General features: G+C 40.9%; 1 protein-coding gene across 2 annotated transcripts in view; it reads right to left on the reverse strand.

Annotated features, from left to right (window-relative positions):
• The window catches only part of wdr11 (WD repeat domain 11), a 47,073-nt gene that overhangs the window by 17,262 nt on the left and 5,743 nt on the right, over positions 1 to 24,068 (reverse strand). Inside the window, exons 6-16 of one of the 2 annotated variants that reach the window (XM_053875661.1) lie at positions 20,537 to 20,702; positions 17,709 to 17,811; positions 16,979 to 17,177; positions 16,055 to 16,155; positions 15,105 to 15,281; positions 9,051 to 9,135; positions 5,781 to 5,887; positions 3,979 to 4,054; positions 3,135 to 3,243; positions 2,474 to 2,595; positions 608 to 755 (exon numbers count right to left, since the gene is read on the reverse strand). In XM_053875661.1, the coding sequence (XP_053731636.1) occupies positions 608 to 755; positions 2,474 to 2,595; positions 3,135 to 3,243; positions 3,979 to 4,054; positions 5,781 to 5,887; positions 9,051 to 9,135; positions 15,105 to 15,281; positions 16,055 to 16,155; positions 16,979 to 17,177; positions 17,709 to 17,811; positions 20,537 to 20,702 (1,393 nt within the window). Of the gene's footprint in view, positions 1 to 607; positions 756 to 2,464; positions 2,596 to 3,134; positions 3,244 to 3,978; positions 4,055 to 5,780; positions 5,888 to 9,050; positions 9,136 to 15,104; positions 15,282 to 16,054; positions 16,156 to 16,978; positions 17,178 to 17,708; positions 17,812 to 20,536; positions 20,703 to 24,068 lie in introns of both variants that reach the window. The other variant, XM_053875660.1, reaches the window with a different exon arrangement.

The following is a 24,068-nucleotide window of genomic DNA, read 5'->3' on the forward strand; positions in this document are numbered from 1 at the left end:
AGAAAGACCGCAGTGAGCCACTGTGTTTTGAACTGAAGGACTAATTAATCCTCGGAGGGCTTGAAGAGTCGCTTCTCACATTGTCCCCCAACTTGTGAACATTAAACCCAGATAAAAGAATGTCTTAATTGAAGGGACGGTCTCTAAACCTGCTTGGCGGAAGTTAATTCACTGTTTGATTAGATATGTAGAAGTGCTTATCCTCATCCATTTGAAGTGAACCAATGATTAGTGGCGGCTGAGGGCAGATGAAAAACATAATGAGTCCATGTTCACTGAACAAACCTTGGGTGATCAGGTATTAGCAACAAGCCAGGGCAAGTTGGACAACTATCCTTTGGATTGACCTTTGACTCACAAGTAATGTGACCATTCCAACGGAGCACAACTTATCAGCAGAGGTCACCAATGAGCGACCTCCATCACAGAGATCTGGATGCATAATATCGTCATTATCAAAAGTTCAACAGTCACCACTCTGTGTGTATAGCACAGCGATGGGTCACAGAACAATCTGTTAAAAAAGATACACAAGGGTTGCGATTCATGAACTGTGGGTAAGTGTACCCAACCAACAACCTGAATTGAATGAAGTCTCGTGACTCACATCAGGTGGAATCCGTGCTCCGTCTTTGACTGTGTTGCCCTCCACGGTGATGTGATACACCTGCCCATCTGTGTCAGTGAACACAAAATGCTCCCGGGCTGAAATGGCCTGGCTCGTCTCCGACTTGCTCTCAGCATCCTGCAGAAGGCTGGAAAGGGAGTCAATAACAGTTGTCAATCTTGGTGTACAAGGTAAGACCTTTACGCATGATGGCAACATGCATGGGCTCATTAACGGGAAACGTTGCTGGCCTCGGCAGCCTCCCACGTCTTTTGTACTCTCACAGTTGATAGTGTGAATGGAATGGCTGATGAAACACAAATGAAGTACAGTATTGTAGCGTCTGCTGGGAGTCACAAAAAACAGCCGTTCTGTCGTTGACAATCTTCTTTTTAATTCCGTTAAACTCTGTGGATTGGTCTCACAGAAACAACAGCAGCTCGTGGCTCTCTTTAACAACTCGAAACAAAACTCCCTCTCCCCTTCAGCGCAGCCCCTCGCTCCACCCCCACTCACCCGTCACCACTGGACCCTTACAGGAACAGCATAAACACACACCCAGAACGTTACAGTATGTATGGATGTACTTGTTAGGTTTTTGGGAAAATATTTTGTTGATGAATTGAGGATGAGGGGAAAAGAGGAAAGCATCAATCTAAAAGCCATTCAATGATCTCTCAGTGTCTCCCAAAGCCCAATAACAGAATTCCTTGCCAGCCATTACAGTTTAAATTAGCTGAAGGTTGGTGCATGTTAGAACATTCACCTCCATAAAAATACTTAGCTCCTCGCCTTTGACAAACGTACAAGATGACGAGCCATGACTGCCCTGAATAGTGCCGTGTTTGGAAATTCAATATAAATTTAAAATGAGACTCCTTTTAAAGGGGCCTTAAGAGAATGCTATCATAGGCAGATGGAACAATACGATATCCGAGATATCTGAGAGACATTTTTAGATAAATCCTAGAGCCAGACTGTTGCCCTGCTCTGTTGAGCAGGAGACACACTTGAGCTTGGCTTCCCAGGAAGCAGATATGCCATTGCGTATTGACATTGTCACAACGTGGGGAAAAAAATAGATTCTGGGCGGAAATATTGATTTCAAATTGTCAAGAAAAAAACAAGTACATTTGAGATTCATGCCCTTGTTCTTTAACGGTAAGAGACAGTGAGTGCTTGCTCTGTGAGGTTTTGATCTTCAATGGTGGCTAGTGTTGGAGATGTTGAGTCAATATGTCTAGTAAGACTGTGATGATTTATTTTGGGGGAATTTAGTGAAGGTTGGGAGTAGAACTGCCATGTCTGTAACTCCAGACTCCCTACGTAGCTCTGCAATTGTGTCGGCTCTGTGTACCTTGCCTGCTTGCATTTATCGAATTCTGGGTGGGTTTTAAGCAGTAAATCACATATTGTGAGGAAACTGGAGTAGCTAAGGGAGGACAGGCCAAATATAAAACCTACACACAGAAAGGAACCACTTGCACACCAAACACTGGCTTTGAACCTTCAACCTCCAAAAATGTTAAGAAGCCACCCCACAGTTTCGATGCGTATTGAATCTAACTAGCGCTAAAGATTGAAGGCTTGTCTTAGTCCCCTTCCTGCAGATTGGAATTTAAAGGCGCGTTTTTGTAATCACCTTTGTAGGGAAAAAAAAAGAAAAAGTGTCGATCAAACTTCAACAAAAAGTGGCTTAGCATGACATTTAATTTGACCCCCCGCTTAATTATCAGCAAACTTCATTTCAGTCTCTTTGAACCTCCATATGGCTGTAGGACAAAGCAGCCGAGGCTATTAAAAGGACATTTTTATATTCTAAATGACGGCAACAAGAGAACAATGAAGACACTTAACAGTTGTGACCTGATCACAGAGGACTCGACACTGCTCTGCTCAGCGTCTGACACAGTCTGCCGCGCCATGGCTTCCCTTGCAGCCATCTGCTTCTTCTTCAGACTCTTGAGGTTGTGAGACGGTGACCATTCCTTTGAAAAATACACATATATAAGGGAACAGCCAGAGGTGTGTGTCAAACAGGAGTCTTGAGAGCTAAAAAGAATGTTGTGGATGGTTGCATAAATGGCACTAATGTCGGCATGATTTACCTTTACTTCACTTCCTACCGTCCTATGGACGCTGTGTGGCTTTAGCCTGAGTCTCAGGGTTGTAATCAATATGGAAATAAGACAGCAATACGGTGCTTAGGGGAGACCGGCATACATTATTAAGGATACTGGCGGTTTTATTTGCAGTGTAGAGGATTTTATAGTTGGACTGTAAAGTTTGTCCTGCATAACTCTTCTTTTATGAGCCTTTCTCCAGCCTAATGAAGCTATGGTTCTGTGCTGAGCACGGAGGATTTGTTCAGACTAATCTCTGAAATGGTTCACACGCAGACAAAGGCAGAGGGGTTGAGAGAAAAGCCAATGACGGGTATCAGCACAGCATCAAGCATAGCTTATTGATTCTTTGGATTTCCATTATGATTTATTGGTGCTTCAGTTATAACTGTGTCACTTCATACCAGTGCAGTGACTGTGGGGAAATTCTTGGCCATCTCTCGGAGCAGTGTCCCGGTCCTGATGTCCCACAACTCCAGCGGCTTGTCTCTGAATACTACCACCAGGTACTGTCTGTGGATCAAAAAACAAAAATAAAAGGAGGAGTAAGATGAAAGCTATTAGTAAGCTGAACTCTGTTGATTTAATAGTTTATCAGATTCTACAGTCAAGTTTCAATGAAGCAATATCCAACTACAAGGTGGCATGATGATGTGTGTACTATGATCCACTAAAGATTCACTAGAGCAAAAACATAGAAATATTTTGGGCACATTAAAAAGCAAGGACAATGATTTATTGAGAGCACATCCAAATTGCAATATGCAATGAAAATACAACTACAGGCGTCACTAAAGAGGCTGAAAAACAAACACGTCAACAGAAACACCAGTGGATTCACACAACTGTGGATGCAGAGCACGCTGCAGGTATAACACTTTATCTGTCTCTGCGTCCGTGAGTGCTGTAGATACAGTTGTACAGACGTCAACTTCGAAAAGACAGAAAATTGTACAGCAGGCACTTATTACTGTCATGTGATGACGGTGACCAGACCAAAGAGGGAGGTTGGGTTTTTCAATTGCAACCTTGGGAAGTCAACTGTAACTGAGCAATTCATCAATGGTGCGAACTTCTAGCATGTGCTATTTCATGTATGTGAACAAACATGTGAGACACAGAGAGAGACAGATTTATGAAACAGGACAAATTACACAGCCAGTTTTTGCATTTTCTGTATGCAATTAAAACAATTTACGATCTGTGAGTAATTTTTTTTTCCCAATGCCGAGGAGGAAGGACACTTACTTTAGATGAGACACTTTAATCATTTCAATGGGCGGCTCATCGTTTCCTCGCTCTCCTCTGAAAGCGAAGCATCTCCCTGTAAGACAGAACATAAACCCAGTTAAGAGTTTCAGGGAGATATTGGAGACAGCTGATTTCTAATTGGTACCAAGGTCAAAGGCTTGGGGCCCAGGAACGTACTCTTGACAACCTTCCGCCCACCATGGCAGACATATGCAAAGCACCTAAACCTAAACGTCCTTTGGTGACATTTATCTAAGAGAGTGCTGGTGAGAGTTAGTCTGTTAGAGATACACAAGCGACAGCGCAGCCTGAGGTGTTTTTTAGGCAGGTGATGACCTTCACGAAACCCAAAAGAGATGGCTGTTTAACGGTGCGGGAGAAAGTGAAGCACAAATAGTGAGGGAAAACTCTAAAGAGCACTCAAGACTAATGCAGTGTTCTTCTTTGTGTTACTCGGTTTATCTCACTGGGAGATATGAAGAGCCTAATGAGTCACAACACTTGGATACACAATGATCTATGCAGCATTTTACAGAACATTAACCGTGGCACACAGGGTACAGAGAAGACACATGTATCCTCATTTATTTAGTGTGAGGGACATGATTTAGATGGTGAAGACAGTCACCTCACTTGACGTTCCTTGCTTATGAGGGAACTGATCAGTGTGTTCTCGGACAGTGTGGCCCTACCAGTAGCGCAACAAACCGAATGGCAGTCTCATGTGAAAGCAAGTGACTGCAATGACAGTAGTTAATACGTTTATAAAAACTCCTGGTGTGGCCTTTAATTATAACTATCAGTGCTTTTGTCAGACCTAATCCGTCAGTCCGTATTCCATCAGCAAATATTTCAGCAACCCCACATCCTGAAAACGACGGCTACAAACAGCTACTGTGGCAACTCCGAGCTGCCAGAACACCTAGCGCAGCTCTGTTTTTATTTATCAGGCACCTCGTGGCACAGGTGATTTACCAAACACATAGGACTATAGAAAGGCACAGCAGAAGTCAATGAATTTTTTTTGCACATAGTCCGCTTCCATATCCGTCTTTATGTGCACTATGTGCATAGCCCTCTTCTCCTCTTTCCTACACTGTCTGTTAAAAAGAGTATTTTGTATTTTGCATTTTAGATTTTACATTTTTAAGTTATAATTTTCCAGAATTAATAAAGTTTTTCTGATTCTAATAAGAGTTGTGTCTTCATTTATCTCATCAGGTAAAGATTGACTCCCCCTTACATGATTGGAATGTATTCTACTAACTACTACAACTATCACTGCCAGAGGAAACTTAAAATATGGTATGTATGAACCAGAGTGAGAGGTGGACTCAAGTGACACCTCAATGTGATTGCACTTCGAGAAGCTGCATATCTTCAAAAGGAGCCCAAAATGCAAGTCATATAGAAGATGAATGAGAAGCCAATGATGTGAACTGCTAAAAATAGCATCCTACTCTCCAATCCTGCCATTTATGTTGTCATTCTTTGCTTCAAACTTGGTATTTGCAATTTTTCCAGCGGACAGCATTAGACATGTATACACATACCTGTCCATTGAGTTATGTGTGTCAAGCTCATAGTGTGACTTTCAAAGGCAAGTTTTCAATGCCATGACCTTATCGTTGCGAAGTTTGGACCAGTCTATCAGTAACCAAAAGTGGAACAAGAATCTCCTCCGAGGACATATAAGGATATAAAAAGGAAGCAAGAAGAGTTGCTATTTCCCCTCCGCAGAATTCATTACAGATTTGCTGGTAGTTTCCCACGAGTAAAATTGTCTTGGTGTGTCATACCGGTTGGCAGGTTGACGTGCTGCAGCTCGTTTCTGACAAGGCCCATGTTGTTTGGAGAAGACGTCGCAAACGAGAGGAAACTGGTGAGGCTCACCCATTCGATACCCCTGTGAGGAAAAGGACACAAAAGCGCAGGCAGACGTTTGTTTTCAATAATTCAGAGGAAATACCACTGCATTTGCCGAAAGACGGCAATTTAGCTTCCTCAGTAAATCAAAATGTTGCAAGCAAGGAAGTAAGGAAAAGGCTACCATGAACTCTAAATAAAAGAAGCCTGTAAATGAAAGCAGGAGAGAATATTTTGGAGGTGTTTGCCCAGCCCTGGAGGAAGCACCTGGAATGAGATGGTAAATTGGCTGATGATTAATTAGTCAATTTCTCCACTGAATGCAAATGTGATGCTAAGTAGCGCGAGTCCTTTGGCATGGCTCTACTGGGGCAACCGAGCCTGGTGTCATTTGCATTCCGCCCCTCGCTCTCTCCCGTCAGCAGACCAAAGAAAGCCAAAAATAAAGTCCAGATCTGACAGCACAATTTAGATGCTAATGTTTGGGTTGGAGTGTGTTGAAGTTATTGATTTATTGTGCCTGTGTGACTCAGTCAAGTTGGCTCTGGTTTAAAGTAACTTCCCTCATTAATGTAACCTATCAGCTTGTGCTTGAACGGATGGCGTTCGCCTTAAGTCAATCCCTTAAAAGCACTAATTGATTCAATCTCAAGCTGAATTAATTCCAGTGGATCAGACTTTTCACGATCTAACGTAGCGATACACAACACAGATTTGACAAAAGACGCATGAAGACACATCTGAGATGCTCAACTTCTTATTACACTTGCGTTTCCAATATATTAAAATACGCAACGAGCTTCAAATCAACCAAGTTCTACTTTTGAAAATCTTCAATGAAGGTTTCTTGATGCCTTGGAGATCGCTGGTAGTTGCAGTGAACAGGGAGGGATGTCTCTTCCCCTCAGCCAACATTGGTCATATTTCTGTTGCAGGCCAAAATCTGTCACACAAAGGCTTGACTAACTCCCTTGCTGCTTCGCTCACCATCTTCCCCTGTCAAGTCATCAACCAAGCCTCGCGCCCAGACGACCGCTGGGTCACCATTTATATTCCACCTGTCTTCGTCACGCTCTTTGACCCAATCTTTACAACCTTCTCTCTTCTTTTGGTATATTTCTTCAATTATTTGGAGAGAAGGCAGGCTGAATGAAAACAACATATTTGGCTGAAGCTTACTGAGGTAGAAGTGGAGCCCAGGTCAAAGTCACAAAAGTTAAATGATTCAAATGTAGTGTCTATGACTAGTCTATGTCTTTTGAGGTTGAAGACATGGTCCATCCACTGGGACATGGCTGGAGACATCCACACAATGTGACCTGATTTGCAGAGAAAGGTGCCTTGAATAGATAAACTTATTTGTGAGATGGAAATCCAATATAACGTGCACATTTTATTAGTGCAGCAGACCTTTAAGGTCAAGGCTGGTGCATTAATAAAATAAATATGCTACCATGTTTAAAGTAGAACCAGGAACAAGGGAGTTATTAAAATTCTTTCCCTCACATCTGCAAATGAAATGGAGGCAAACAAGAAGAGACAAATTACAGCAAGATGATATTTAAGTCAGCGTTTACATACGATTTTGTTTAGATTGTCCCAGTGGACCGTAACAACCGCTCTTCTTTTCCAACACTGAACTTCTCCAGGAGATTCATGAGTGACGGCAGTGTTAATTAGCATCATGAATTGAAAAGGTTACCGAGTGATTCACAAGGACCACTGCGAAAGTGTGAAGACTTGGCTGGAACTAATTGATTGTGACGGGGGATGCTGAAACTGGAAAAACAAAAGTACATCTTTGTTGACTTTTCGGAGCAAGAAATATGCAACAGCACCACTCGGTGTGATGCTGAAATCCCAGGTGTTACGAAGAGCCGGCGAGCCCACGCAATAGCAGAGTCAGCAGTGTGATGGAAAAACACTGTTTACTTCACAGTCAGTTTTGTATTCAAATTGGACGGGTATTTGCATAATTTCTAATTTAAGTTTCTTGCAGGGTGAGAAGTGTGGAAGCTGGGTCAGTTACAGCACATCTTTTGTTTGTAGTACATAATTTAGTGATAAAGAAATTGTCTTAACTGAAACAATGTAACCAGTGTTTTAGCGGCTGAGTTTACCAAGATAGATGTTTAACAGTGTCATTTAGATCATTAAATACTGTATCCAATGAATCGGCGTCATCTTCCTCCAGCTAAACCTATCATGGTCATCCTCCACTGTCACACCTGTCCTCATTCACCACATTTGTGATGGCTCTCTTCCACCATCTCCAACATTCCTAGTCCAACTTGGTGTCTCCTCTCAACGTGTCCAAACCATCTAGCCTCACTAACCTTCCACCCAAAGTTCTCCAGATGTCCCTCTGATATACAACTTTTAGATCTTGTCCCCTTCACTCACAACCTCGGCATGTTCACTTCTGACTCTTTGAACTCTGTAACGTATCTAAACCGGACATCATCACCACTATTAGCCAACATCACTGCCCTCAACTCAGGCACAAACACTCCAAATTCTACCTGCTCAGCTAATTTAATGTTGGACAAAGACCTGTCATGAGATAACCAAAAAGTCATCAAGTCGAATGATAATAATAGATGAAGTCAATCATTTTATCAGACGTGTGTGGAGCAACATAAGATAACATAGAAAATGAGGAGCAAAGAATGATTGCAAAGTCAAATGCCACAACCCTGGAATCAGAATCATTTGGCTGCAAACCTAATATGACAACAGTAATGTGGCAACATGTGGTGACACCAAAAATAAAATCAAACGACTTGCAAATGTTTTTTTAATTTGAAACAGTGTAGAGGCAATGTTTTAATACCTTATCATGAAGTCAGTGGCTAATTTAGTCTCAAAATAATGTTTGTAATTTGTTGGACAATATATTGACCAGTAATAAATGCGTTATTGCATTTCTTTCTACATTATTTAGTTACAATTGTTTAAAGGTATTGCTCATAACAAGCACTTTTTGAAATACTGCACCAGAAACACTGGCTCTTAATATAACATATTTCCAATTACACTTTCTTTTTTTAACTGGGACCAGTTATTTAACTGCCTGACCAGTTAAATAACTGGTCAGGCCATTTTGAGTAACAAGACACACAAGCGGAATTTCATACCAGAAACAGTAAAGCTGTGCACCAATTGAAAAAGCCCAAACTCAATGACAAAATAAGCAACCTCACCTGACTTCACAAGAGTGGACACTGAGCTCCTTGTGGAGAACCCCACTGGTGAGGTTATAGACCAGAACTGAGCCATTACTGGTTCCTAGGGAGAGGACAGAGAGAGAAAAAAACAAGATTGAAGGCTGTGCACAAACAGACACACATAAAAACCGTTGCTGGAAGCAAGACAGTCATTTCAGCAGCATCCAGCCTCCAGCGTGATCACAGAGACGTCGCTTCAGTGTGACACTTCGGTGTGTTGTCTTGCTGCGATAGGTGTGGAGCGAGGCAACACATCAAAACAATCTTTCAGTACAGAGCCATGGAAATATGGCTTTATTTCATCCTCTGCTACGAACTTCCAACTCTGTGCTCCCACTCCAACTGAATAAAAGTGGCAGAAGATATACAGCAGTCAGAACTGACGCGTGAGAGTTTGACAAGCCGCCATAAATCTATTACAACTCAAAATGTTGTCAAGGAATACAGCGTTGCTTACCTGGTACTTGTTTGGAACTTGTCTTCGAGGATATATTACGCACATTTCCATTGTTTATAATGAAGGAATCTTAGCCAGTAAAGCTTAATGCTGCTCATCAGACCAGCTGACTGCACTAATTATTACTCCTCTATTAGCATCTGCCACATGTGGCCCACACAGCAGTTGCTCAAGCATAATTTACTGCCACCATGTCAACATGATGAGAAACACATTCTGTTCATACTTGTGTCTTCTGTCCAAGAATATGACTGTGGCTGAAGGAATGAAGGGAGGCGGCTGATGTCTATTTACAGACAATGCTATCGGCATATTAACATTTGCTGCACACACTTCCTCATCCTTTTCACCGAACAGTGGTGAACATCTGCCTTTCAATTCGTCCACTCTATAATAAGCATCTACAGATGGACTGACATTTGACCAAAGTGAATTTGGACTACAAACTAGACGGTCACATTTTCAGTTAAAATTAGCTCAGACACTTGTCAGGGTCTGAAGGCAGACCGTCCTGACACAATGTAAAAAAGAATGAGTCCATTAGACGGGATGAGTTTGTAAAAATATGCAATAAATTTAAGTGACTGAGTGAGATGAAACAATCTTTTATTGCTCACAAATTGGCCGCTGTTCCATAGAGTCAATTCAAATTAAAATGACTTGAGAAAAAGACAGTATATACAGTCTTTTAGAAAATTATTTCGTAGACTCTCACAGAGCCTGAGGTGTAGTTGGCTGATTAACATGTCTAGTGAAGCTTCAGTAAAGAGCAGTTCAGTCTTTTTCTTTATACAAGGAAGATGTACCTATGGAGCTCGAGTCCTTAACTATGTAGGGACGGTACCATGGGCACTGTACGCCTCAAGGGCATCAACTGATGAGCTCACTACAATAACCCCACTCAGCTGCATATAGTACACACTAACCCCCTTTCCCATGATGAGTGCCCTATTAAGGGAAGAGAAAAAGAAAAAAAAACCTGTTAGCTTGAAGCGATAGGAATAAAATCCACAAACTCAAGAGTCACTCAGCTGTGGAGTTAATGTGGAAAGGTGCCGTCTACTGACCCAATCTATTCAATCATAGCGGTGTGTCCTGTAAAACGTGTTCAAGCCTGACATTTGCCTTACGCGTTACATTAATCTTTTAACTATGAAGCCATCAACAAGCCATTTACATAAATTCCAGCAAGTTCATACCCTTCAATTATTCCCTGAGATCTAATGAGTCCATCCCAGCCAGATGGCTACCGAGCTGGCACACTGTCGGCTGACCCATGGCAGAAATACAAGTCACTCAACATTGCAAATGATGATACGAAATACTGTTTCTTTGTCCCAAAATATCTAATGCTGGGAGTCAAAGAGGCTGGGGAGGTTAGAATTGTAAATGAATTTATTAAATTAATATTCCATCTACACTTGCAGAATTGTTCCGTGAACGGCTTATCAAGGCATGAGATGAAGGGTCACCATTTAGGAAGAAGGTGCGTCTTCTAGCACGATTGAGTTGTTGCAGAAAAGTTGCCATTAAGATCAGAGGGCCCAGGACAGAACCGTACAGTCACAGTTAAGGTCAGGTAAATGTTAATCTACAGTAGCCTTAGATGCTGGTGACTCACTTCTGGCTCTACTTTGTCACTCAACTCTCTGCTTTTCCTTCACTTAATTACCAAACTATGGAAAGCACTCCAATCAAGATTCCCTTGAATGTTCTTCCACTGTCGCAGCAGAAGTGAAGGAGCCACTTATGCACTCAATTTAAGAATGGAAGGTGCTAAACTCTGGAGAGGCTCCAACAGCTGTCACAACAACCGGCAGTCTGGCACCATTCTTACCAGGAGGATAGTTTTACACTAAAATCTGTTTCAAACTTCTGAAAAACATTGCACCGTCAACAACAGTGGATCAGATGCTAACCTTAGGAAAAAGTGTGGGAAATAGAACTCAGAGTGAAAGTGAGGGAGATTTAACAATTTATGTGAAGGGAATGCTTAACTGCCAAATTATAATTTAAAATTCAAAACATCACTGGGAACCAGCTGCGCAGAGTCAACCTCAAACCATCTGCAGTCTACAGCACCAGATCCAGAATTCATTATCTTAAAAAGAAATGAAATAACTAAGCAAATGAGTGGCGTGTGATAAAAAAAAGACACCTGTAACTGACAGATGGAATGCCATCATCCCATCGCAGTGTTGGGAAGCACGGCTGTCATTAAATAATCGCATATGCAGCCAGAGTGGGAGTCCGATAACAAACCGAGTTGGCAGTGAAAGTGATTCCACGGATTTGGAGTTTGAATGAGTCATTATTCATCTTCCCGTCTGTGACTCTGACAGAGACTGTGCATCTTTTGGGGCATGATTAATTTATGTACAATATGTCAAAAGACTGGCGATTCTTCAACAGAGATAAAATTAAACTTGTTTCACTGTTTGAGGAAAAAAAAGGACCGATAAAATCTCAGTCAGTTCAGTAGTGAGAAGGATGCATCTGCACTTTACCCCAAAATTAACCTGAGCTGTGGTATAGGAACCCACACATGCACACTAAGGCTTCAGCCTGAGTCAAGATTAATTACATAAATACATTAAAATACAAAAGTTAGTTGGGTAAGTTGACTAAAATCTTCAATTCAAGCTGAATGAGTTAGCACAAGAGCCGACAGCAAACATGCATGTCATCACCTTCATGATAATTTTTGATCTAGGTGTTTCACAGAATTTATATTCCCTATATTCTACATTATATTTCAGAATGCTTCTATCTCTTTGAATAGTACCTTGTGCTGTGTTTGGGTGTTTGGCAATCTCGATTTGCCTGAAGGAAGAGAGGATATTACACAATTGAAGCAGGAAGGTTTCACGCAGGGTGTCAAGATCAGGCATGGAGGTGATGTGGGCTGTTGTGCTGACGAAGAATACAAACTAACATCAGTGTGTACTTGTGACCAGCTCAGTCACAAGTCTCAATTAAATCAAGCGGCAAATTACCAGGAATTGTCCACCTATTTAAAAAAATATATATTTCATGGAGACAGCAGAAGCTACAAATATGGTTTGAAATGCTTTACTGTTGCCTTCTACACAGTATGACGTTCCAGTTTCTGGTAAATAATGTGGGAGATTTGTTTAATGGCAATAATAATATATATAATAATAATGTATGTCATAGCAGTCATGGTAATAAAATAATAATAATCTAATAAAATGATGGACATTTTACAAACTGTGACAGAAAATGTATTTCTATTAACTTGCTAGCATTCAAAAGAAAACCTGTAATGATTCAGATTGAATAAAACATGAGCGGCTTGAGAGAAGAAATAATTCAGGGGCCATTAAACCACCTCCACAATAATTTCTCAAGCAACACTAAACACACCATCATAGTGCCATTCAAACTGCACCATTACCCATTTGAAAAACATCTTGAAGAAATATGGCCTTGCTGACGGTAAAAACTAATCCAAACGTTATCTCCTTTTTGGGTGAATAATAGTTTTGGCACAGATAGAAATGCTAAAATCTCATAAAATATTACTTAGCATGGGAAAGATTTTCCGAAAGCAAAATGGCTTCTTGATCGATTTTATAAAATTGAAAAGAATGATGACAGCATTTTCAATTAAAATGAAACTCTGCCAGCGAATTATCAATCGGAAGATGGATAGGAATATTAAAGGTGGTTGGGTTTATCTGACAAAGTGAAGTCATTGATCAGCCAACACTCAAATTCAGTTCAGAGGCTGTTAATTTCCGGTGTTGTGATAATGCTTGTGCTCTGGTTCTATTCTTTGCCAGTGCTCATTAAGTGCATTTTCAGGGTAATATTGCAAAAAGATAAAGACTAAATTGTTGTTGAAGCGATTAAAATGTACGTGTTGCTTCCAATTCACTCAGCCTCATCTTTTTCTAGGAATCGCTCAAAGAAAGAGCAATATCCTCACCGCTGTGCAGACACATTTAATAATGCAAATCCCTCCCTTAGGGAAAGTGACAAAAATAAACCATCATTGAAAAGACAGCCTTGATCATGGAAGAATGGAGCAAAGTTTATTTCACAGCTGATAATGGGGACGATGGAGAGTCTACTCAAGCGCGCAGAAACTCATTGGTGCATGGGCTTAGATCAGACAAAAAGGAAGCTGTTTCGTGACTTGTAATGTTCTAATTGAGTAGAGTACCGAACAATGAGGAGGAACAGTACTTGCACCAGCAACTTATTCCACAGCTCAGTAATTCTGAGGGTGTGTATATTGAATTATAATGGGCTGAACATCTCTGCCCACAAACAGTAAATCAGAAGGTCTTGAATGGAACTGTAGAACTTTTGGATGCACAATCAGCTCATAAAAACAGTGCTGACAGTTTGATACAGAATAGATTTGTGGGAGAACATAAAAGTTTTTAAGAGGATTCATTGGCGAGAGATGGAACAGACACGAAGATAAAGAGTTCACTGTTGACGTTCGGCGTTATGTGTTACAATCAATGGAGTTATTGAGAAATAGCGTAAATACTTTCACAGAGTGATAGACGGATGAAGACTTGTGTCTTTAATATCCAGCCAAATCGATGGTGCTGTTTAAGAGTCACGTTGACATTCATAAAAAAGTCATTTAAAGCCATGGATTATTGAACAGAGAGCTCTGCGTATCAAAAATTTAAGAGTTCATGAACTTCAGAACTGCTAGATTTTAAGGGAAACTTTAGCATACCTTTTTTACTACATTCATATTTCAAAGGAGTCAATACACAACACATTTGATGGCAGCTGTGATCAACAATACAACACACATTGGGAACAAGTAAAAGCAGCTGAGCAGGGGCTGAAGATAGCTGTCTTTTTGTCAACATTTGCTGACAAATATATTTCATACATTATCAATATTTGTTTTCCACTCCCTTTAAGGTGCCATTGTGGATTTCCACGAGTGCAATCATGCTGGCGACACCCCCCTGTCCTTAAAAGCCCGAGACTTCCCTCACTGGCCAAATGTTCTTGCGGCGTGACCACGCTGATGAGTCTCCTAATGTGCCAGCTGATGAAAACTACTCCCACAGTGGTCACGGAGGAAGGCTTTTTCCGCTCCGAAGTAGATACACTAATGAATCTTCAACGGGGCAAGTCGTCTAGAACTCCACTCACAACAGGCAACAGATTTATTTCGTGTGGGCGGGGTGATGTTCCACTTGCAGCTCCGCACTCAAACCCCCTGACCTTCATCACACGCTCCACCAGGGTGTATCAACATGTCTCTCCCTACTGAGCAAAGCATCAGTGGCACAGGGGTAATATATAGAATTGTTAATATAATTTCTGAAAGGGATTATTCAAGAGAAAAATGTGACCTTTACAGAAGAAGAAGTAGCATGCATATTTGCTTTGTAATTTCAATGCAGGTAATTTAAGTTGCACCATTTCAATACAGCACTTTTTTCTAGTGTGGTATATGATCGAGCAAGAAGACAAAACAGCCAAACCTAGCCTTAACTCCGAGCTGTGACTCGTGCTTAGAGGAACTATAGGAAACAAGGTCTCCCCACTGTATTCGCAACATGACTTACCGATCGCCAGCATGGGTTGATAGTGGTTGATGTTCTTTGTGGTCAGCGGTGGACACATGCGGATGGCAAAAGGTGGAAGCGGAAGACCAGAAAGTAGACCAGTCAGTAGGAACTTCAGTTGGACTTCTTGCTGGTTGGACGACTGCAGAGGAGCCTCGCCAGCGATCAATGTTTGACCTGGAGAGTAGACAAAACCTCATTCAACAAACTTTAAAAGAAAACACAGCAGTGTGATTTCCGACTGAAACACCAGTTTACAATAACTGTTGATGATCTGAGCCTGATTCAGAGAGGGAATGAACAACAATATTACTCAAGCTGATCTAATTTGCAGGAAGCAGCAGGGAGCCAAATTACGCTGCATAGAGAATGCGTGCTGTGTTGTTGAATAAGTGGCAAGGGAACGTTTCAAGGCTGTAAATGCTTATAAAGAATAACGATTCAGCGTCTGAGTCATGAACATTTCTTTGTGTCTCTTGCACTGCGGTTTCTGAAATCAGCTACACAAATAATCAAAACGATTATTATCTGCCGTTTGTCCCGCAGAGTCTAAAGCATGTGGCTCGATACCTCATGCCCAGGACAAAATATTATCAACAGAGAGCAAACAGAAACTTTGTATCGTGGCTCTCTGAAAAGTGTCTTTACCAGTAGAACAAAGCACTGTAACATCCCAAGGATGAGAAACATACAACATAAAAAACACAAGATGCAGGATAACACACATGAAAGAAAAAGATTTAAGGTGTGAAAGTTTCCAGCTCCAAAATTGTAAATATTAAAATATTCCAGTGAAACACTAAAAACCTCCTCCACTGCTTCAAGTTGTTGGTTTACTTCAGAATACATTGCAGGGCGACATTTCCACCAGCTTCCACAAGAGTGATCCCAATGTGTCCTAAATATGTGCTTATACAGTAGATTTTGACATTATGTGAATGCAAATATACCGATCATGCTGTTGAGTGACAGGTCTTGAACACTTTTCTGGTTTGGACCCAAGCGAGTTCCACAAAATGAGACTGGGGAATAGAGAGGAGATAGACCCGAGCTGAAAGAAAATGACAAGGCGTTACAACAATAAAAAATTTAATGCGACAACTTATCATTATTGCAAAGCACAAGGCTCAAAAGAGTGCAATCAGGAAACAATATAACTGATGAGTGGAATAAAAGAATAACAATGAAGGATCAGCTTGCGTAAGCATGGATAATAATGACAGAGAAAAAAATACTATTTACTAGCCACAAACTCTGAAAAATTTGTTGTGATGTAGAGCTACTGAAAAGAAACAGCAGTCTACCATAATACCCACTGATAACTTCATCGTCAAGATTTGAAGTTATTATAGATGAGTTTCATCTAACCATTACAGGAGGCTGTGTAAATAAATGTGCAGCATAAGGTGTCGTGCAGAATCTTATCCACTATGACTGAAGTACAACATTCTTATCCACACCACTCTGCAATGCAGGCATTTACAAAAAAGTTTATATCAACAAAAAAACAATCTGATCGACTGAAATAAAGTTGAAATATTTAGCAAGACTGGTAGAAGATGATATTTCAGAGAGTTATTTTTAGGTCATCTCATCCATCACTTTCCATAAGGAACAAAAACATTGTCAGTCAAAGGAAAGACAGCTGTCTCTTTTTTCATTCTGTGCTGTGGTTTCTTATTAGACGCGGAGGCAAATCTAAGCACAAGCGTCTCCTCGACAGCAGCAAGGGAGTACAGCTTCAAGGATTCAAGGCAGAGAAATATTCCCTCCACGTCAAATCTGACAGTCACTCCAGACTCCATTTAGGTCACAGGTTTCGGGAATATACAAAGTACACTGCCTTAATTGGTTCTACCTGCTCTCACACGTACCTAGGATTTGCAGTGGACCTCCCTGTATGGGCTTTCAGCTCCCACAGCATGACTCTGCCATCGCTTACAGTGAGAGCTGCTTTGTTTTCGTTGACAGGACAGATAACCATTCGATACGGCCGGACTGTCTTGGTGACTCGGATGGCATCGCACTGAGATCTCAGGTCGTAAACAAGCTCTTGAACGCTCTGTTCTGGGTCTGTAATGAAAAATTAGTCATACAATATAAATAAAAAGGGGACTGTGAAAATGTCAGAAAGCTAGGATAGCGGAAGAGAAAACAAGTCGCTATTAATAAAGAGGAACCGAGTCACAACAAAAATGTGACAATAAAATCACTAAGGAAACGTTCATAGTCGAAGAAAGAGTACAAATAGACGGAAGAATCTATAGAGCTAAACAAAAGAAGGGGAAAAGCAGAACTTTAATAAGGCCCACAAAAGCAAATGGAAAAAAGAGAAGAGTGAGATTATCGTAAAAGCAATAGAAAAGAGAATCAGTGGCAAAAAGAAGACGATTTGCTGAGACAATGGACTCCCACTGGCCTGTAAGCTAGTGATAAATGAGACGGTGAGAGTCTAAACGCTCTCTAGAGCACAGAGAATAGCAACAGACTCTGATGTCAGAGGAGCTCAGACGAATGGATGTTGACAGCGCAGAAATCAAAGGCACGGTGAGCGACTACAATTGAGCAGCGGGCACAGTCAGTGAGTCAGAGGGAGAGTCATACCTGCTGATTCCTCCGGCGCAGAAGTGGAGCGACACACTCGCAGAGTGATGCATCCATTTTCATGCAGGCAGTACAGAGCGTCCCGCTGAGCGCAGGGAATTACCTGAACAGAAGCAGTAACAGAAAAGGGCGTGAAGTTGTTGCCAAACTTAACCGCTGACCATGCCGAATGCTTTCATCATCGACTGTCTCCTTTCATGCTGAGGATCATAAATTATAGGTCCTGGATGTAGCAAGTGAAATCATAGCTTTAAAATGATTCGCCCAACAAGTTGATTAAGGAAACTCAATTTTCCTGAATACACACATCAGCAACAAACCCATTCAATCCGCTGAGAAATGCCCTGCATCCACCACTTCACCTGCTCTTTGAAAGACTTTCCATTATTAAATGAAACGTTCACTCCAAGCACAGAACAGGTCTCTGGCGAAAATGGATTGGCTTTGCTATCCACGAGTACAACAGCAGACAACTCCCCTTTTCAATTATGTCCGTGTCATGATGAAAGGAGGAGCGGAGAGATGCGGACTCCCTCGCTCATGTCCGGCAAAGACAAACCCAAGATGAGATGGAGAGATTACATCGCTTCTCTCGCCTGGTTAGATCTCAGAACCACTCAGCCACGCTTTCAGTGGGTACGTTTGGAAATCCCTTAAGAAAATGCATCAGTGCCAAGAAGATGTGTAATGACGTTACAAGGGAGATGATCTCTCTATGTTCATTTGTAAAAGCGTTTTCATCCGTCATGCAAATTGGCTGTTTGGCAAGCACTTTATAACACTTAGAAAAAGGTGCTGGTCAGCTGCATAATTCCCCCTTTAATCTTGCTCAGTGACTTCAGGAGTCACTTCTCCACAACACAGACTTGCTCACCACATTTGTAGAGCTTAAATGTAGATGCATTAATTAAAGCTAGACAAGCAAAAGAAACCATGATGCATCGACAAGGACAGAAACGCAGAACTAAACCTCACATCTTTAAGTAAGACGGAACAGCAAAGACGAGCAGAACAAAGGGCTAATCAATAGTCCATGTAGTTGGAGGTCGAAAAGAACTTTAATACGCACAAGTCAGACGCAAGAAGCTATTCGGTAAAGTTAATTTAAACAATGGGAGATAAACAGTACCACAACAACTGTGTTTTCAATTTGAAAGCAGAAAAGTGAAATTGAAAATAATTTATAATAATAGTAATGACATTAAGAGTAATATACCAGAGATCAAGAGGGGGTGAAAAAGAGAAAGCAGGCAGGATGCTTTCTCCTGCCTGCGTGGAGACAACAGACAGCATTGACTGTGATGATAGAGAAATTCTGGAAGAAGAAGCAGAGTAAGAGAATCAGGGATGAAGAAGACACTGAGGTTGCCAATAGGAGTAACCAGAAAGGAGTAGATCTGAAATAACTTTACAGCATCAGAGCGACATGTGGAGAAGTTTGGAGGCAAAGTTAGGGAGGCTAGACAGTTTAGACAAGTAGAGAGGAGAGACAGTGTGGACCAAGAATGTTGGCCATGAGGAGGACAAGCAATGAGGTTCATAAATATTGGGCCAGAACTGCCCATAAAGAGAAACAATTTAGTCCTGGCTGAAGTTTTTAGCGAGCGAATAATTCACAGCAACGGCTCACAAAAATGTAATTGCTATAATGGTAATATTTTCAAATAGTTTTAATACCATGTTTGACACTTTGAAGAGCCGGTCTATTTAACAGACATGCACTGCTATTTAATTAAAAACGAGCAAATGGATCCAAAGGTCAATAATTTCACTCAACACAGGAGTAGAAGCAGTGATAGGGAAGGAAAGTTCGGTGCTCTGCTTTCGCAGCTACAGCTGTTAAGCCGTGATGAGGTGAACAGAGGGAGGAAGAAAAGTAGAGACTTTTATCATTGGCGGCAGGGGAAATTGGCTTCTTGGAGGAATCATTCATTTAGAGAAAGACTCTTACAAGTAATGGAAAAAGAGAAGAAAACTGCGGCAGATTCCTTTGAGGATACAAAGGCGGTGAATATTCAACATCCATGGTCAGTATTTTCCAACTTAGGAATAAGCTCACAGCCAATGTCTGCAAAAATGTATCAGTTTAATTAGATGTAGTTGAGCCAGGGTCTTCGGATTTGTAGGTTTACTTTTAGTGTTGTTTTCAGACTTGGTTTGGGCGCATTTTTAAGCAATAAAACGCCAATTAAAACGAAAAAGCTGGCTCTGGTCTGACCTTAAAAATCAATATCATTGTATACACGTCAACCCTTCGGGAGATGAAAATGCACAAAAGTCACACTAGCAAAATATACGGGAAACAGCCAGTTTTAATAGAGCAAAGAATGCAAAAGAGCACCCGTGTTGTGTCAAAAAGTCAACAAGAGTCCTAGGGGTATGGTAAAAGTCAGCTCAGAGTTCAGTTTGATTCATGATTCGTGGCAGAAGATACTCTTCATGATAAACAAATCAACACTGTCTTAGTCTGAGTTCCGCAGCTCACCTAATTAATCCCAGTAGCAAAGACGGTGTGGGCAACTAGAAGACAGAGGTCAGCATTAGCACCTTGACAGATCTGCAGTCGTGCAGGTCCATAAGTTCATATATTCATTCATGTACCAGCACATTCTGATCAAGTGTTGGATCCTGTCAATGAGCCATCATCACCAATTAAATCAGTGAGTCATGGCAGTTTAGAAGGAAATCTGACCCCTTCAGGCAGGATAAGAAAAAAACCCAGAGGACCAATTGTTGGTCCAGAAATGTATTACCAAGTTACTCCCCCAGGAGTGACTTGAACTGGCACCATTTCATAAACCCGATCACACAGCAGTTGACCGTCTCACCTGGGTGAAGGGGACGCCAGATCGCTCTATGGCCACCACACCCACAGTCTGGCTGAGCTCCAGGTCCAGGATGAGAATTTCTCTAGGATAAAGAAGCAGCATGTGGTTCCTTTTGGACGGCAGGTAGGACAACTGGAGGCAGTCATTCAATGTCACCGCTTCTGCACTGCAGAGGAAGACAGAGAAAAAGGTAAAAGGTGAGCACAACTTGACTACACTAAATCATTTTCAGGCTGGCGGTTCCATTGTTAGCAGAGCAAAAACACGATTCCATCAGCTCAGTCAGACACCTAATGGAAAATGGAGATTTAGAATTCAGCTTTCGGTCAATGTTTCAAGTTTTTGCTTCAAGTTTGACATGTTCACATTCATGAAGACAGACATCCATATTCACAATACAATAAATGTGAAATTAGAGTCGACTATAATCAACTATTATATTTTGTCGCAAATGGGTTCACTGGTCGTGATGCCATTATTCTCTGAGCACACTCAGCCCTAAGAGGAGAAATGTCTGAGGGTGTGGGACCAGTGCACAAAACATTCAAAGTATGGGACCATTTCCCCAAGGACACAAACCTTTCACACCGTATTTTGAGCAATAGAAATTGAAAGACTACGTTTCAAAACAGTATTTAACACTATACAAGTCTTAGCATACAATTTTTATTTATATTTATTGAAACGCTACAGTATTTACAACACCACAACCAGCCATGTTGACGTGTTCCACTAACCATACATGCCGTATGATGATTAGTCGACTAATCGTTCACATTATGTGGTTTGAAAAATTCTAAAAACTCCATCGTCACCACTGAGCTAGCTAGTGAAACTTCTGCTGCCTTTGTTGCCACTACCAAACATGACAGTGGTTTAAATGTCCACAGGTTACCATCAATCCTTCTTTTTCATGAACAATAACAGATGTAACATTCACACCACATAAATTATTAAAAACATGTTTGCCACTGTTACAGAGTGATCATGGCGTAAAACAAATCTATGAGGGAAATAATGTATTGGTATAGTATATAAATTTTAATAAACATAAGAGTTTTTTTTATATAATTTAACTGCATTTTGCCCCTTTGATGACACATAAACTCAAAGGTAAAGCCAATTATGAATTCAACTAAACATGAATATGGTGGCACTCATAACACTCATAATATTAATAATTCAAAATTATTCCGGAGAGTTCTGGAAAGATTGCAGAACATATCCGACTCATACATAACAAAGAATGTGGTGGGATTCAGCTTCAACAGCTATTGCATATGAAAAATAGATTAAATATAATATTTTCACTTCACAGTGAGTCCATCGGTGGTGATATAACCAAATGTAATAAGAAGACTTTTTTTTTGTAGAATCAAGATGATCATCACTCATGTATTCAGAAACAGCAGACATTATTGAATAATTTGCTGTTTTGGTTTCTCACAAAACTTAAAAGAGAAATGTGCAACAAATTAAGACAATTAAGATATCAGCATTAAAATCATCTTAAAATGCTGACTTGTTTCAAAAAAGACTAACAACAAGGATAATGATTCGATCATTACAAAAAGACAACTACAAGTTTTCAGACAGGAAAAGGATTTGATTCCTCCGGAGGACCAGCAACCAGATTGCGTGGGACCTCTGAGGTCATTATCATACATAGCAGCCTTTGGGGAGAAAGTGAGTTGCATCACACTGCTCGCAGCTCACCAAGGCAGCAGAGATGGAGGCTGATGCTGCTCAGCCACCGAGCTGAAGGCAAAACACCAGGGAAAAAAAGTAAGAGAATCGGAGGAGAGATAATGTTTTGGCTGTGAACAAGAAGAACTTCAGAATAGTCAGCAGAGAAGTCATGTGAGCAGAAAGAACAGCCACCTCTGTTGTGTCAAACTAAACAGTTATATACATCTACACAAGTCGACGTTTAACATGAAGACACGTCACATTTCATTTTCTAGCCTTGTAAATTCAACATTTATACGATACTGAGATAAAAAAACAAGTTAACCCCATTGGAAATAACCAAAAAGATACACAAAAGTGATCTCAGCATAACACATGCAAGGACCCTGCTATCAGGACACAGTAGCTCTTAGCCGAGAACACACTCGGACTGATAAAAAAAAAAAAATGTCAGCATGAATCAACAGGTGTGAAGAAGTGACTGGGATTATTTTCCAGCAGCGACAGTGGTGCTGAATATACAAACGTTCAGTTTTGTCAAAAAGGTCACCAAGATTTACTCTATTATATATTATATATAAACTCTCATTTGCATATTGGCAGAGTTGTTCTTTTTTAATCCACACATTACTCCCTATACACTCACCGAGCAGTAAAATGGAATATTGGCAGTAGCAAGTGAATTCTTGGCTCAAGTTCGCACCTTCTCGAGGTCAATGACATGTGAGATTGATCAGTTCAGTCAACTTCGAACAAGAGCAGTAGTGAGGAATTTGTTGTGGTAAACAACAAACAATTTACAACCCCACAATACTCTACGATGACAGAGACAAACAGTGTTTTGTTTTTTTTCTTAAAATCAGTTAGACATATTTCTCTAGTGTGTGGAGCTCAGCCTTCCTTCTGAGACTCTGAGTTAATCTGTTGCTTCACCATGAGAAGGAAGTTGAGGAGGCCTGAGTGACTTCAGTTCTGGAATGCCAATGCAAAAGTTAGTTTCTGGAACAGACACTGAGCAAGAAGGAGAGGTCACATTGTTACTCTAGCATTTGCTCATTTGGGATTCTTCTGTCAATCTTGCTTATGTAGATGGGTACTGATGCACCTAATGAGACGGCTATCACAGTAGCCTGGCAACGGCACGCAGTGAAGGAGACAATACTTCAACAGCTTTGTGTCTGAACACAGTGAACTTCTATGGTTGTTTGTGCTAAATATTGGTTCGTCTGTGCCACTAATTGTCATTCTTCAAGTTAATTCATTTAGGGAGTTCCAGTCACCAGTTCACGTTCCCATTTCCCACCAGCAGCTCTGACAGCTGAGGCCGCCTGACAAGACAATGAACAATCAGATGAATTATACAGGAGGAACAATCAGGACAAAATGTGATGTAACTGTTTTTTGAAGCAGCTGATGATTTTCAACATCAAATATTGTTGAGTCTGCTTTTGCGAGTCACCATGTTACCAAGCAAAGTGTTACAGGCCAGTTTTGACATTTTCACAACACGTTAGTAAGTTCAGATTTTTCTCTCAGTTTGTAGCCATAAGATAACATAATCAACATTGCCTACACATTTATCTTCGGCGCCTGTCAACTTGACATCATTAAATATATATATAAAAACTCAACTAGATACTGGCAGACAGGAGTCCATAAATCAAGTCTGGGGCAGACGGGGCATTATTACATTTTATAATTGAGGCCACATGTCTTGGCTGACAGAGGACAGCAGCGGCAGAGACATAAACAAACAACAAAGACACTAAACTTTTTTCCCCTCAAAGAATCAGCAAACAAATTATAACACAGTTAAATGATAAATATCCATTCGGAACACCAC

The sequence above is a fragment of the Synchiropus splendidus genome, chromosome 9 (genome assembly GCF_027744825.2).
Source record: "Synchiropus splendidus isolate RoL2022-P1 chromosome 9, RoL_Sspl_1.0, whole genome shotgun sequence".
Classification (NCBI taxonomy): domain Eukaryota; kingdom Metazoa; phylum Chordata; class Actinopteri; order Syngnathiformes; family Callionymidae; genus Synchiropus; species Synchiropus splendidus.